At 37.1% G+C, this 17136-nt stretch overlaps 1 protein-coding gene and 1 long non-coding RNA gene across 2 annotated transcripts in view; one reads left to right on the forward strand and one right to left on the reverse strand.

Annotated features, from left to right (window-relative positions):
- Positions 1 to 14580, forward strand: part of LOC116738385 — a 29598-nt gene extending 15018 nt beyond the window's left edge. Inside the window, exon 3 of the long non-coding RNA XR_004344268.1 lies at positions 14498 to 14580. This is a non-coding gene — a long non-coding RNA (uncharacterized LOC116738385). The remainder of the gene's footprint in view (positions 1 to 14497) is intronic.
- KIF11 (kinesin family member 11) overlaps positions 1 to 17136 on the reverse strand; it is a 46603-nt gene that overhangs the window by 6800 nt on the left and 22667 nt on the right. The window contains exons 12-18 of the mRNA XM_030335604.2: positions 16654 to 16842; positions 14416 to 14623; positions 13268 to 13440; positions 10846 to 10971; positions 10182 to 10340; positions 7422 to 7528; positions 2634 to 2913 (exon numbers count right to left, since the gene is read on the reverse strand). Of these exons, the coding sequence (XP_030191464.1) occupies positions 2634 to 2913; positions 7422 to 7528; positions 10182 to 10340; positions 10846 to 10971; positions 13268 to 13440; positions 14416 to 14623; positions 16654 to 16842 (1242 nt within the window). The remainder of the gene's footprint in view (positions 1 to 2633; positions 2914 to 7421; positions 7529 to 10181; positions 10341 to 10845; positions 10972 to 13267; positions 13441 to 14415; positions 14624 to 16653; positions 16843 to 17136) is intronic.

Consider the following 17136-nt stretch of genomic DNA (forward strand, 5'->3'; position numbering starts at 1 on the left):
CGAGCCCCGCGTCGGGCTCTGGGCTGGTGGCTCAGAGCCTGGAGCCTGTTTCCGATTCTGTGTCTCCCTCTCTCTCTGCCCCTCCCCCGTTCATGTTCTGTCTCTCTCTGTCCCAAAAATAAATAAACGTTGAAAAAAAAAAATTTTTTTTTAAAAAAAATAAATTCTAGCGGCACCTGGGTGGCTCAGTTGGTTAAGTGTCCGACTTCGGCTCAGGTCATGATCTCGCAGTTTGTGAGTTCGAGCCCTGCATTGAGCTCTGTGCTGACAGCTCAGAGCCTGGAGCCTGCTTCGGATTCTGTGTCTCCTTCTCTCTCTGCCCCTCCCCCACTTGTGTTCTGTCTCTATCAAAAATAAGTAAATGTAAAAAAAAAATTTGGGGGGGGGGGGCGCCTGGGTGGCTCAGTCGGTTGAGCGTCTGACTTTGGCTCAGGTCATGATCTCGTGGTTTGTGAGTTCAAGCCCCACATCGGACTATGTGCTGACAGCTCAGAGCCTAGAGCCTGCTTCAGATTCTGTGTCTCCCTCTCTCTCTGCCCCTCCCCTGCTCATGCTCTGTCTCTCTCTGTCTCAAAAATAAATAAAATATTAAAAATAAATAAATAAAAATTTAAAAATTTTTTAATAAAATAAAATAAAAAAATAAATTCTAAGAAAAGATTAACCGAGGGGCGCCTTGATGGCTCAGCTGGCTAAGCATCCGACTTTGGCTCAGGTCAAGATCTCATGGTTCATGGGTTTGAGTCCTGCACTGGGCTCTGTGCTGACAGCTTGGAGTCTAGGGCTTGCTTCAGATTCTGTGTCTCCCTCTGTTTCTGCCCCTCCCCTACTTGTTCTCTCTCTCTCTCTCTCTCTCTCTTTCTCTATCTCTCTCTCTCTCTCAAAAATAAATAAATAAACATAAAAAGAAAGATCAATTGGTTAAAAAAAAAGATTTATCCGTGAGTTTGAATGTGGTCACCCTATTAATTATAAAGTTCTCCTGGGGCTCCTGGGTGGCTCAGTCGGTTAAGCGTCCGACTTCGGCTCAGGTCATGATCTCGCAGTTTGTGGGTTCAAGCTCTGCATCAGGCTCCGTGCTGACAGCTCAGAGCCTGGAGCCTGCTTTAGATTCTGTCTCTCCCTCACCCTCTGCCTCTTCCTGACTCGTGCTCTGTCTCTCTCTCTCTCAAAAATAAACATTAAAAAAATAAAGTTCTCCTCTCCATCAGTTTGCATCAAAAGGTATAAGCAGTCATTAATGTCCACAAGGGTTATCTCACTAGAATTACAAAATGGTGATTTTCCAATTCTGTCATTTCTTCTGCATTTTATTAGCTGGGATTCTTCTATGAAACCCTTTTCTTCATCCACTAGCCTGCTAAACCAAGATAGAATTCTTTTGGGAAAGAGAGATGGATGCTCAACTCTTTCCCTTTATTTACCAGTTTTCAAAATAAAGTACTGCTTCCCTAGCATGATCCAAAGGAGACCCAAGAAATTTGTATGAACTCATAAGCCTTAATATATTTAATGTATTTTAATCTATTATAGCAATTATTCTTTTTGATACACAAATTGTACCATCTTTAAACAAAGAAGTGTCATCAGGTAGACTCCTATCTCTTTTTGATACAACCCCACTAATCTTGAATAGCTCTCTTACTTTCTAGTATGACAGGATCTCTAGGCTTATCTGGTATATTTCTGGTTTCAAATCTGAACTCACCTATTTCTCCATTAGCCCTGATTCCTCTTGGTAAAAATAGCTTATAAAGCTTAAAATACTTACCTCCTTTTACCCAGTTTCTGAGAATATTAGTAAAATCCTTTTATGACACAGAAAGAAAAACCAAGCCACAAAGGGCTCATGTAAGTATTAGGATCAAGCAAACACACAAACCTATCAAGTATCCTTTGAGCAATCAAAACAGTATCTTAAAGCAATAACAGGTTTGAATTACATATCCAAATAGAGTGCCCTTAACTGAAGGAACCAATAAGTCAAAAACCAAGGATAGATACAAGACAGATCAGATACATGTTAAATAATTTCAAGCTCTGGGGGACATGATACTAGATCTTGTATAAGCATACCAACTATTTATGCTTAAAATTTTAATTCATTATTTTAATTTTTTTTAATGTTTTTATTTATTTTTTGAGGAGGGGGGGGAAGGGCAGAGAGAGGGGGCGGGGAGAGAAGATTCGAAGCCGGCTCTGTGCTGACAGCAGAGAGCCCAGTGTGGGGCTTGAACTCACAAACCGTGAGATCATGACCTGAGCCGAAGTCAGATTCTTAACTTATGAGCCACCCAGGCACCCTAACCATTCATTATTTTAAAATATCATCTGGGGGAGCCTGGGTGGCTCAGTTGGTTAAATACCCAATTCTTGGTTTCGACTCAGGTCATTATCTCACAGTTTGTGGGTTTGAGCCCCACATCGGGCTATGCACTACTGGTGCAGGGACTGTTTGGGGTTCTCTCTCTCTCTCCCTCTCTGTCCCTCCCCCGTGCACACCCTCTCTCAAAATAAACCTTAAAAAAATAAAAATAAAATATCTGTTTTCAATCCAATTCTTATCCAAGAGTATTTAATTTCCTGATTATCACTATTCTCTCCAAAGTAAGTTCCAATTACAAAGTTATTACCTCCAGTAAGTTCTGAAGTTCTTCTTCCCTTATATTTAAGCAAGATACCCACTGTTCAGAAAAAGAAAGTGTGCTTTTGTTCAGAGCCTCACATCTCTGTTCAGTCTCTTGAGATACTAGTTCCAGGCTGCTATTAAGTTTATCACAGTGTTTCACAGACTCTTCAACCAGTTTTGTACCTTCTTGGTTAAAATGTCTGAGTTCCTGTGATAAGCCATCACAATCAGCACAAAATTGTGTATTATATGAGGTTGTTTTGCTGATTATATCCTTAGATTTCCTATAGAAAAAGAGAATAACATTGTTAAAAATGGAAAATTAAGACTCAAAAGATATATAACTTACCCAAGATCACACAGTTCAAAAATGGCATATCTGAACCCAGGCAGTCTGGCTCCAGAGCCCATGTTCTTAATTAATTTTCTATATTGAAAATGGATGCTTGGGGCGCCTGGGTGGCTCAGTCGCTTAAGTAGCCGACTTCGGCTCAGGTCATGATCTCACGGTCAGTGAGTTCAAGCCCCGTGTCGGGCTCTGTGCTGACAGCTCAGACCTGGAGCCTGTTTCAGATTCTGTGTCTCCCTCTCTCTGACCCTCCCCCATTCATGCTCTGTCTCTCTCTGTCTCAAAAATAAATAAACGTTAAAAAAAAAAAAAAGAAAATGGATGCTTTAGCTGGTGTCTTTTCATAGCAGATAGATGTATCTGCCATTAAGTGACCTTTGGAAATGTCTCCTTTCTCATAAAACCCTTCCCAGCTCTCCTCCAGATATAATGCTTTACTTTGTACCTCTTAGAGTGATGACTATACTAAAAATAAAATCTATCTATGTGTTTCATTCCTCCTAATAGATTATGTTACCTAAGGGCATCACCTACAGACTCTAGTCTAATCCCTAAAGTGTCCACAATCAGTCTAGCACTCTGTTCTTAAGCAGTTTTGCCTTGCCTATGACATTAAATACATCATAAAAATTATAAATGTTACAAAACAAAGTCAACGATAAGGCTTTTAATAATTAAGAAGATTATATGGGGATGTGACAAACTATACACCTGGCACACACAGTACACTGCAACATAACCTTGGTGTAAAACTAAAGTCCTCTTACAGGACTACAGAGTTAAACTTTGGTGAATGAAAGTTACCCTCTATTACCACTAGGTGGTACACCATGTGAGGAAACCAAATGAGGGTGTAACTATTTTGAAAACCAAAGTTCAACTATAGGTTAAATGGAAATGATTGAAAAAGGAAACGAAATTCAAGTAAGAGGCTGGAGACCATCAACACAAATCTAGTCCTTCAAGCAATCACAACCTGGTAGGAAGATGAAATTTATTCATAAGTGACCATAATCCATGATAAATACCAAAGGCACTGAGTGGGTCTCAAACTTCAGAATACATAAACCTCACCTAGATTCCTGGGCCCTACTTCTGGCTGATTCTTTTACATGGTTCCTGGACCACACTTTGAAAAACATTTTGAATAAATGTCAGGAAGACAGGAAAAATGGCTTGCATAGGCCTTAAAGAGTATATCATAGTTTCCTTCCCATTTCAATCCTACTCTAGTATTCCCTTCAGAGCTATGGAAAAAGCCAGAAGTCCTGAAGTTTAGAGACTAGGAATTAAAAGTAGGGAAACTTTCTAGATCTAGAATCTAGAAAGAAGAATTCAGAATGGGACATGATATAAGGAATAGGATCATCAACAGAACTGGAAGACACATGACAGGAGTTAGGTAGTACAACAGGTGATAGCTAGAATTCTAGAGCAGCACTGTTCAACAGAATATAATGTGAGCCACATAAGTAACATAATGTTCCCACATTAAAAAAGAAAATAGGGAACTGGGGAATGCCTAGGTGGCTCAGTTGGTTAAGCACCAACTCTTGATCTCAGCTCGGGTCTTGATCTCAGGGTAGTGAGTTCAAGCCCTGCACTGGGCTCCATGCTGGGTGTATAGCCTACTTAAAAAAAAAAAAAAAAAAAAAAAAAAAGATAAAGCAATCAGCATAACAGTGTGCAGGGTGTATATAGCATATACAGAAGCAAAATATATGAAAACAATGAATATGAGATGAGGAGAAATTGGGAATGTATCCTATAAGGTCCTTTGATTACACCTGAAACAGTAAATTACATGAAGATGGATTAACATTACTTAAAAATGTGTATTATTGGGGCGCCTGGGTGGCGCAGTCGGTTAAGCGTCCGACTTCAGCCAGGTCACGATCTCGCGGTCTGTGAGTTCGAGCCCCGCGTCGGGCTCTGGGCTGATGGCTCAGAGCCTGGAGCCTGTTTCCGATTCTGTGTCTCCCTCTCTCTCTGCCCCTCCCCCATTCATGCTCTGTCTCTCTCTGTCCCAAAAATAAATAAACGTTGAAAAAAAAAAATAAAAAAAAAAATGTATTATTCATCTTAGAAAAACTAATTAAAAAGGTAATTTTAAAAGTATAAATGATAAATCAATGGAAGAGATACAATGAAAATGTAAAAATCCGGGGCGCCTGGGTGGCGCAGTCGGTTAAGCGTCCGACTTCAGCCAGGTCACGATCTCGCGGTCTGTGAGTTCAAGCCCCGCGTCAGGCTCTGGGCTGATGGCTCAGAGCCTGGAGCCTGTTTCCGATTCTGTGTCTCCCTCTCTCTCTGCCCCTCCCCCGTTCATGCTCTGTCTCTCTCTGTCCCAAAAATAAATAAACGTTAAAAAAAAAAAAAATTAAAAAAAAAAAAAAAAAAGAAAATGTAAAAATCCTCAACTTAAATTTGGAAAGGAATAAAAGGAAACAAAGCACAAGTGATGCAACAAAAAGAAACCAGCAATATGGTAGATTTTAATTCAACTATATCAATACTTCAAATGAGAATGGCCTAAACACACCAGTTAAAGGTGATACATTGTTAAATGTGATGAAAAAGCAATACCCAATTATGCGTTATCTCCAAGAAATCCACTTTAAATCTAAAGACTTAGCCCAAAAGTAAAGGGATTAGAGATACATTATATGCAAATAGCAATAAAAGGAAAGCTAAGTACTAATATGTTTCAGACAAAGTAGACTTCAGAACAAGGAAGATGATCAGGGATAAAAGGGGATATTATATAATGATAAAGTGGTCAATTCTCCAAGACATATCACCCTTAAATGTGTATGCAACTAACAACAGAACATCACATATGTGCAGCAAAAACTGATAAAACTGATGAGAAATAGACAAATCTAAAATTGTAGTCAGATTTCAACACCCTCTCTTAGTAATTGATAGAATAGGCAGAAACTCAGTAAGAATATGGATGACTCAAAAAATACTATCAATCAACTTGACCTAACTGACCTGTATAGAACACTTCATCCATCAAAAGCAGAACAAATTTTTCTCATATGGGTAGCACCAAATGAAGCATATCAGAGTAACACTGCAAGAACTCCAAAAATAAAATTGTCATTGGAACCAGAGCTCACAAAAATGGGCCAGGACCTTCACACTAAACCTAAACAGAGTAAATGCCTGCTAAAAAAGATGGCTTAAATAGGATTCTGAATCTCCTAACATAAACCAAAAATGTTCAAGATACAATCAAAACCATTCTGGAAAATCACAACTTGAATGAGAAAAGACAACAGGTGCCAACACTGAGATATGAGATAATTCAGATGTTGGAATAATCTGTTAAGGATTTTACAGCAGCCTTACAAAAATGTTTCAATGAGCAACGAAAACACTTTTGGAGAAAAAAAAAAGAATTAAAATCTAGGCAAAGAAAAGAAGAGATTAAAAAAGAAGCAAATGAAAATTTTAAAACTGAAAACTCTAATAACTGAAATGAAACACTTCACTGAATGGGTTCAACAATAGGTTAAAGATGACAGAGGAACATGAAGACAGTTCATAAAATTTACTCAATCTGAACAACAAAGAAAATATCTATAGCCTCAGAGACCTATGAGACCATAATAAAAGATCTAACGTGTGTCACCAAACTCCTAGAAGCAGAGGAGAAAGAATATGGAGCTGAAAACGTTCAAATAAAGGATAAAAATTTCCACAATTGGTGAAAGGCATAAGGGTATACAGATTTAAGAAGCTGAGAAAATCCAGACAGGATAAACTCAAAGAAATATATAATCAAACTTCCAAAGACTAAAGATAAGGAAAACTATCTTGAAAACAGCTACGAGGAAATCACAACTGTGTTGTTCTTGACAACTACAACTAGTCCTGAAGGCCAATCCCAACTGAGGGACACCGTACTAGACAAATATTCTACCCTGTTGAAAAAAGGTTATAGACAAAGACTAAGGAACTACTCAGACTAAAGGAAATATGACAATCAAATGCAATGTGTGATCCTAGATTAAATCCTGGAGCAGAAGGAAAATCTTTTTCTTTTCCTACAAAGAACATCAGTGAGACAATTGGCAGAATTTGAATTAGGTCTGTATATTAGGTAATAGGAATTACTGATATTAATTTTCTGCTTAAAAAAATTGTGTTACGGTTATGTAAGAGAATGTCCTTATTTTTAGGAATACAGACTGAAGTATTTAGGGGACAGTGAGCATCATGGCTGCAAACTATGCATAGCTAGTTCAGAAAAGATCTCTCTATATACAATATCAGAGGGAGGTGGGGAAGTGAGAGAGGGAATGAGAATGAGAAAGCAAACAATAAAATGTTAGAAATGAGAAACTGGGTTGATAAGATCTGTACTGTTTGAAGCCTTCTATACTGAAATAATTTTAGGCAGAGAAGAGATAAAGAGAATTAAAAACTGCTTACTGTTCTGTATTTTCTTGGACACTACTGAGTGGTTTCTGGATGTTTTCACACTTTTCCTCTAAGGCACAGAATCTCTCTGCCCAAAGACTGATTAGCTGGTTAAGTTCCTGTAAGAAAGGTGTGGGAGAGGAAGAGGTTGAAGTTATGACACCTGAACTTTTCTTCCATACTACATGGAAGTATTTTTCCCATAGATGAGAATTATACAAATTCCTGACAAGAGATCTTTAATTCCATCTCTCACCCATAGAGGAAAACAGCAGAAGTGATATTAAAAGGATAATATTAAAGGGATTTTTCAAAAAGTAAATAATTAGCAAACTTTGCTATTTTAACTATTAATTCGTAGCAAGTTACCTTCAGTGTACCTCAGAACTAAGCAAACACACCAAGATGTCACATTATGTTATGAGAAGCACTTTGACAGATATACAGTACCCAGTTGCTTCTAAACTGATAACACGGGGCGCCTGGGTGGCTCAGTCGGTTGAGCATCCGACTTCAGCTCAGGTCATGATCTCACACTCCGGGAGTTCGAGCCCCACGTCAGGCTCTGTGCTGACAGCTCAGAGCCTGGAGCCTGTTTCGGATTCTGTGTCTCCCTCTCTCTCTGACCCTCCCCCGTTCATACTCTGTCTCTCTCTGTCTCAAAAATAAATAAACGTTAAAAAAAAAAAAAAAAAACTGATAACACTACTAGAAGGGAAAAGTAATGCTGATCATCTAATGGGTCAAGCAGTCCAAAAATAGTGTTAATTACTGAAGCTGAAATATTTTACAGAATCTGGCCGGATCATATTCATAAAGTGTAATTTTACCTTTTCTCATACCTGACATCTTTAAAAGCGAGCTCTTACAAGGCACACAACATGACAGGGACTTAAATATACAATATGAAGAAGCTACACTAAAGACCCAGAAAGAGCTGAACATGCACCCAGCAATCTTATTCACTGTTCGGTCCATTAGTTGGCCAACATCTCTAAATAACACATCAGCTGACAGCACATACCCAATACTGATTATGAATGAAGTCTGTCAGTATTTGTATTAGTCTCAAAGTAGAGGAAAATGCAGATGTATCAGAATTATCTGCATGTAAATAGGTGTTCAGAGTTTTACATAATTGTTGTTAGTGCTAACCTCAAGTTCTAGAATACCTGAGAAATAGCTCACTTAGTAAATTTAACTTCCTTAAAGCCAGAGAAGTCAAACCATTCATGCTAAAATACTTTTTGGATCATAGGTATTTTGTTTCTGTTTAAACCACTGCATATTAATTTTAAACATTTCAAAATAGCTAATATATAAAAAGCTGATGTACCTTAGAACATAAGCCTAAAAAGTTAGACAAGTTGATGCAGACATAATGAGAAACTGCTACAATTTCAAATTGCAAGACTGTGTTCTAGAAACACACAGAAGAGCCACTCAAAAGTGGATGCCTTTCAAGGGCACCTGGGTGGCTCAGCTGGTTAAGCAGCTGACTCTTGATTTTGGCTCAGGTCATGATCTCACAGTTCATGCGTTTGAGCCCGGTGTTGGGTTCTGCTCTGACAATGTGGAGCCTGCTTGGGATTCTCTCTCCCACTCTCTCTCTGTCCCTACCCACTCACGTTCTGTCAAAATAAATAAACTTAAAAAAGAAAAAAAAAAAAAAAGGTAGATGCCTTTCAGGTACTACAATCACCACTACCACTATCAGAGGACCTAAATACTTTACATGCTTTCAAGCCCTCAGTTTCCTCATTAGAAAACTAGGCTAATAACAGAACCTGTATCTGTACTGAATAAACACATAGTGAGTGGCTCAATAAATGTTAACTATTACTTTCACTAATTTCTGACGTTAATCCTTTCTCCAAAAAGTTTCATGTTTATCAATCAGGGAAACGAATAATCTTACTTTGAAGTTGCTTTAACTCTTGCCTAAAAACCTTGGATGTGTTTCTTTTCTCCTTTTGGGTGACATGGATATGAATTTCCTCTCCCTCACTTTCCAAAGAAAAGGAAACCATTACTACTCACTAAGTCATATCAATAGTTTTATTGACCAAAGAGTTCTGTCTTGTAATAACTGGCCTCATTTAATAAAACTTTACACACTCATTACTCAGGCCTCAGGAATATCAGGAGTTGTTTTCCATGTATCTCATCTTCAGAGATTATGACTTCCTTGGTTTGGAGGTTTGCTTTTGGTTTAAAACCTCATGCACTGAAGAACAGTTTACATGGAAGAAGGTTAAGTCATGAATTATATTTATAATTAATCAATAAAAAGGACTGTATTAATTTACAATTCAAATGTCTGACATCAATGAGACAGAAATAGCAAGATACAGCACAGCATAATTTATGAAAAAGAATAACCATCCATGTTACCATAGAAAAAAACAATTTATCAGGTTTGCTACAGATACATGTTCACTGCAAATATTGTAACCATTTCCTTCTAATTGTACCCCCAAATGTATGTTTCTATAGTTTCATCTTTCATCTTGGTGTGATAAAGGGATTATCTTATTTGTTTTACTGTGCTTTAGTATAGGGTTCTAAATGTAGCAAATCCTGAAATACTAACTGATCAAGAAAAGTATTCTTAATTATTTTGTATTAACTATTGTTATAAGGAAGAGCGGCTATGGTATTTTCAGATTTCTTAAATTAGTTCTACAGCATTCAGATTACATAACAAGGATTATCAAGTTAAAGATTATAAAACTTCCTTTTTATGCTCCCCAAATCACCTAAATGAGATACCTGTGAATGGGTTTTTTTTATTGTCTTCAGGTCTTCAGTTAAGTTTTCACATAGCTTCTGTGATTCAGCCAAGGATGAAATCGTATTTTCTTGTAGTTCATGTAGACTGTTACACAGCATACTGAGAAAGCCATCCATTTCCTTTTTCTGATCTTCTATCTTTGAAGGAAAAAGTTAGTTTCTTTTAATTAAAATTTTTTTTGTTTTAGTTTGTCTTTTTTGGAACGCATTCGAAATAGAAAAGGTAGAAAACAGTATGCAGAGAGAAGTCTTTCCTCTCTAGCCCCTGGAACCTCAATGCCACTCTTACCTCCAAGAGATGACTGCTAAACACTTTCAGCGATATTTTATGCATATTTAGGCAGATGTGTATACATAGGCATGTATACATGAATATGCATGTCTTCTTTACCCACCCATGATAGCATGCTATACATGCTACTATGTAAACAAATATTTATCCTGAAGATCATTCTCTCTCATTTTTTTTAGCCATGATTCTGCTGATCACATCAATGGCAGCGAGCATCCTATCTCTTCTCTCCTCCAGATTCCAACTCACAACCCATGGCTTTTGCATTGTAGACAAGTGTGGCCACAGACACATGGAATTTCTTTCTTAAACAATTTGATTTTGAGAAATTAAGAACATAACATTTGCTACCTTACTAGCCACTGTCAATGAAGTCTTGAAAATATGCTTCAGTTGACTGTTGATTTTCAGTATAGACACCACAGTGGGGGATAAAGTTGTTTCCAGTGAACTTAGAAGGTCAGTCTTAAGTACATCCTGGTTTTAAAAATAAACAAGTCTTTTAAAAAAATATTTTCACTTTCATAAACCTGAATGGTTAATGATAGTATCTTAAATACTTTGTTAATACATGCAGAATAAAATTCTAACTTTCCATTGTCTAATCTTTATAGCCTACAGAGCCTATTTGTTTCTAGAGTTTATATTCATCATAAGTTACTTATTCCTACCTATAGTAATTAAGAAAATAGTCATGTAGCATACAATAGATTCTTAACAGTCTAACGCAATAGAGGTCCAAAGAATTCAGAAGAGGGGAAAATGACCATCCTTTTCTAAGGATTTCAGCATTGCAAATAAAGAATTTTTTTTTTTAAAAAAGGCAAATACATTTTAACAAAATAAATTTCAAATAAGCTTAGGTTACTAGTCAAAAAAGCAGAGACCAAATAGCCTTCAAAGGCAGGCTTTCAGCTGGAGGTATTTAATTAACTTTGAAGACTTGGTGACTTACATGCTATCGTATCTGAAGAACTCATTAAAGTTCTTGTTCTTGTCAAGGTATATGGAAAGTTGAGAATATACCATAGACTGAGGATTTTTACAAAAAGGAAAAAAAATCCCCTTTTACAAAAAGGAACCTAAGTTCCCTTCACTTGGGCAGGGTGAGGAGCTATAATAGAAATAATTAGTGAATACTTTAAAAAAAAAAAAAAGGCTACTGGTATTTTTTTGGAAAGAAAAGCTATCACACTCATTCCAACTCATTCTGCAGGAGCAGCCGTCATCTCTGCTGACTCAAGCAATGCTTACAAAGTCATATATAACGTGGTAGGAAGACATCAATACACAGTCTTAGCATTTAGTTCATGAATCAATTTCCCAAAAGTTAGTACCAACTGAGCATCTATTAACTTTGTCAAATTGGGTGAATGAAGAAATATATCAAATAGTGTCATATAAGCACTGAATCTAGGCAGAGTGTTAGCTAACATTTGTAGTTATTCACTTGGAAAATGTTCAACAAATATGGTTAGACTCCATTTAATAAATTAATAATGAAGAGAAAGCTATCATCACTACATTATAAATTATATAATAAGTCTTAGGTGATTTATTTAGTAGCTTAAACACCTAGGAAATTCACTAATTGGCAGCAATTGGAAATGCAGATTAATTGCATTCTCCATCCCACATCTGAAATAAAAGGAGAATGTCAAGAGTAGATTAATTCTGGTTTCCTTTTGAATATTATACTTTAATTTTGTTTATGTTTCTTTAATCTTTTTAGTACTGCTTAAATTTGGAAGATGTTGATTAAAGCATTTCCTCTGATTTAAAATAATAATAATAATAATAATAATAATAATAAGGTTAGACTCTAAAAGGGATGCAGAGAGCCTGCACCAAGAAGAAAACCAAGTAAGTGATATGGCCAAGAACTTCATACGTAAATCATACAATTACAAAATAAAGAGTATTATTCAAATCAGCTATGAAAGAGGTAATACTAAGTGTAATTAGATGAATGGCTTCTATGGCACTACAAAAAAGAGTCTTACAGTTAAGGCCCAGAAGGGCTTGATCACACAGATCTGATCCCATAAATTGTCATATATGTTCCTAGAATTCTAGGGGTTGTTTTTCTTGCACTTTTCTGTATTAGTGTAGTTTTAAATTAACCATCTTCTATCCCCTCTGGTTGGGTCAGTTGTAACATCAGCACAACCACTGCAGAACCCTTGAGGAAAGGATGACTTACCAATTTCTGAGCCAACTAACAACCCATGGGTCCCTTGAATTCATCTGGTGCTAAACCTGCCCTCTCTAGTTATTGGGCATATTAACTCCTGCTCTTAATGTTACAAGATATAAGTGAAAAAAGTCTTAAAGGTTGGTTATATGCATTTGGAAATTAGTCTTTCTGGGAGGAAAAAAAAAAAACAGTCTTTATATTGTCTTTAAAAATATTGGGGCGCCTGGGTGGCGCAGTCGGTTAAGCGTCCGACTTCAGCCAGGTCACGATCTCGCGGTCCGTGAGTTCGAGCCCCGCGTCGGGCTCTGGGCTGATGGCTCAGAGCCTGGAGCCTGTTTCCGATTCTGTGTCTCCCTCTCTCTCTGCCCCTCCCCCGTTCATGCTCTGTCTCTCTCTGTCCCAAAAATAAATAAACGTTGAAAAAAAAAAAAAAAAAATTTTAAAAATATAAACCTACTCTTAAAGTGCTATGTTTATCACCATTTCTGATAAAGCTTAAAATGAAAGAGCAGTTAACATTGTTTTTGAAGACTTTGCGAAGTAACCCTTCAAAAATAATTTAAGAGATTTACTAACAATCAATGTTTGAAGTACAGTTTTACTTTCTGCTGCTAATGATTGTTCTTTTAATATCATATTAGAAATCTGAGAAACATGTGTAGACACATTTTCTGGAACAGATGTGAGCGATCCCAGTGCTGTTGTAGTAATTGTGTCTAATGCAGAGACACTGGAAGACAGCAGGTTACCTATACCAAAAAGAAAAAAAGATACAAACTTTGACATAAATATATTTATACAGTTAGAACCACTTCAAAGAGGTTTCTACACTTATATACTTGCTGTGGAAATTTGTAATAACAAATAAGCTTAAAATAAATGGTTCACTACCTAAGCTAGGAAATCTAATCAAATAGAAATTATATATGTTCTACAGTACTCTGCAAGCACTCGATATGCTTGTCAGTGTAGCAGAGCCATCACTATAGTTCACTGTAAGCCAAGAATTATTCTGATCTCTAGCTATAGGTAATCATAATACTACAGTAAGTGGAAGAGGTTATGAAAGAGAAACTACAAATCAATAAGCCAAACTTAGAGTGGTTGGCTTAGAGTGACTAGACTCTATGTGATTTTTACAAATTTTTACATTTCTGTATCTCATGAATTTTCTATAGCGAAGATAATATTTTCATATAAAATAAACTAATACTTAGGAGTTTTTTCCTAAATGAAGATAGCAACAATGGGTATGGTTAAAACTTACTTTATAAAAAACAGACAAAAACAACAACTAAGACTTGTTTTAATTCAAAGGCGGGAAAAGCACTGTTCCCTAGTTTGAGCAGCCAGTGTGTGCACTGGAGGGACTACTGACATGGTCACCCCAGTTTCTTATGATAGTAAATGATCAGTTTTGAAATTAGTTTCACGCTAGTCACACAAAGACTAGAATAATCAGAAATGCTTGAACTTGGGGTGCCTGGGTGGCTCCGTCAGTTAAGCGTCCTACTTCAGCTCAGGACATGATCTTGCAGTTTCTGAGTTTGAGCCCCGCATTGGGCTCTGTGCTGACAGCACGAAGCCTGGAGCCTGCTTCTAATTCTGTGTCTCCCTCTCTCTCTGTCCCGCCCCCTGCTCACACTCTGTCTCTCTCTCTCTCCCTCTCTCAAAAGTAAATAAACATTTTTTTTAAACATTTAAAAAAAAATGCTTAAACTTACCAAACAAAGTCTTGTGAACTTCTAGCATGACCTTTTGTTTTGAGCTGCTATCCTTAATTAATTCTTCCATCCTGTTAAACAGACCATTCAGGTTTTTGCCAAAAACATCCTGAGCTTCTGCATTGTGCTGATCAATTGCCTTCTTACGATCCAGTTTTGAATGGAGACCAGATACATCTTTTGTAGTTTCTTCAACTGTGGTAAGCAACTACATATGATTTTTAAAAATAAATGTTGATTAAGATGGGTATCACAAAAGCAGACTAATGAAAATATCTGTGCTTCAGCCGTAGCAATCTCTTACTCGACACATCCCCAAAGGCAAGGGAATTAAAAGCAAAAGTGAATTACTGGGACCTTATGAAGATAAAAAGCTTCTGCACAGCAAAGGAAACAACCAACAAAACTAAAAGGCAACCAACGGAATGGGAAAAGATATTTGCAAATGACATATCGGACAAAGGGCTAGTATCTAAAATCTATAAAGAGCTCACCAAACTCCACACCCGAAAAACAAATAACCCAGTGAAGAAATGGGCAGAAAACATGAATAGACACTTCTCTAAAGAAGACATCCAGATGGCCAACAGGCACATGAAAAGGTGTTCAGCGTCGCTCCTTATCAGGGAAATACAAATCAAAACCACACTCAGGTATCACCTCACGCCAGTCAGAGTGGCCAAAATGAACAAATCAGGAGACTATAGATGCTGGAGAGGATGTGGAGAAACGGGAACCCTCTTGCACTGTTGGTGGGAATGCAAATTGGTGCAGCCGCTCTGGAAAGCAGTGTGGAGGTTCCTCAGAAAATTAAAAATAGACCTACCCTATGACCCAGCAATAGCACTGCTAGGAATTTATCCAAGGGATACAGGAGTACTGATGCATAGGGGCACTTGTACCCCAATGTTCATAGCAGCACTCTCAACAATAGCCAAATTATGGAAAGAGCCTAAATGTCCATCAACTGATGAATGGATAAAGAAATTGTGGTTTATATACACAATGGAATACTATGTGGCAATGAGAAAAAATGAAATATGGCCCTTTGTAGCAACGTGGATGGAACTGGAGAGTGTAATGCTAAGTGAAATAAGCCATACAGAGAAAGACGGATACCATATGGTTTCACTCTTATGTGGATCCTGAGAAACTTAACAGGAACCCATGGGGGAGGGGAAGGAAAAAAAAAAAAAAAGAGGTTAGAGTGGGAGAGAGCCAAAGCATAAGAGACTGTTAAAAACTGAGAACAAACTGAGGGTTGATGGGGGGTGGGAGGGAGGGGAGGGTGGGTGATGGGTATTGAGGAGGGCACCTTTTGGGATGAGCACTGGGTGTTGTATGGAAACCAATTTGTCAATAAATTTCAAAAAAAAAAAAAAAAAAAAAAAAAAAGGAAAAAAAAAAAAAAAAAAAAAAAAAGAAAATATCTGTGCTACATACGGATTTCTCCTGACAAGAACTAGTAAATTTTGAGGCGTGTGGGTGGCTCAGTCAGTTAAGCATCCAACTCTTGATTTCAGCTCAGGTCATGATCCCATGGTTAGTGGGAATGAGACCTGTGTCGGGCTCCACACTGACAGCAAAGAGCCTGCTTGGGATTCTCTCTTTCTCTTTCTCTCTCTTTCTCTCTGCCCTTCCCCAGCTGGTACTCTCTCTCTCTCAAATAAACTTTAAAAAAAAAAAAAAAAGAACTCAGTAAGTTTTAGACATTTGTATCAGAATTCATTTTCAATTCACACTAATTTATCCAGTTGCCCAAGAATTTCCCCTCACCTAGCAACCTAGGCAAGGAAAAGGGATTTTGCCAACCTAATACAGTAATTATGCTCCCTCACAATTTTTTTTCTATTATGTGTTACTATTTCCTCTAACGTGCACCTAATAAAAAATTAAATACTTTCAACATCTCCCATCATTAGAAGGTGCTAAATTCTTTATGACTGATTAGTTTCAATCATGACCAAAGGGAAAAGTATCACCTCATTATTCTAAATGTCTTCAAAGTATATTAAAATCATGCTCTATTTGCAAAACTTCAGGAATGTTTTTTGTTAAGTCAGCAACTCTAGTGAGGAAAATTCAGATGAAATAATAAAACAGTGTTCTTTAAATTGACAGAAATGTCACTTGGAGTGAATAAATAGAACTTCATAATTAATGCTTAAGCAAACAAAGTCACTTCTACCCATTCTCTAATTTCTTGAACACAAGTATAAATCAAAACAAAGGACAAACCCTGCTGGCAGCATCATGAAGTTTCTCCTCAGTACTTTCCAAAGCTGATGTAATATACTCTTCTTCAACAAGTTGTAATTTCGTTTCTTGTAAATGTTTTTGAGTGGTTTCAAGTTCCTGTGTCTTATTTTGCAGGTCAGATTTACACTGGTCAAGTTCATTTTTATTATCCATAAACAACTCTGTAACCTAAACAGAACATATTAAACATTTTTTTAAGAATTACACAATGCTCAACTGGTTGGTGAGATACCTGGCTAGTTCGTAATATAATGTAAGAAGAACTAAACAAATTATTTCCATGCAAAGTTGTGACAAGTTGTAACAAGCTAACAGGTAGGTTAACACATTTTATATCTTGTTTCTGCCTGTAAATTCATTAAAAACCATGAGATGAAATAATAGGTCTAGTGTAGTGGTGTTAGTTCTTCAGGTTCCTTCCAGCACTGACAGTGTGAGGGGTGGCACAGAATGGTCAGGTCT

Source organism: Lynx canadensis, chromosome D2 (assembly GCF_007474595.2).
Source record: "Lynx canadensis isolate LIC74 chromosome D2, mLynCan4.pri.v2, whole genome shotgun sequence".
In the NCBI taxonomy this organism is placed as follows: Eukaryota; Metazoa; Chordata; class Mammalia; order Carnivora; family Felidae; genus Lynx; species Lynx canadensis.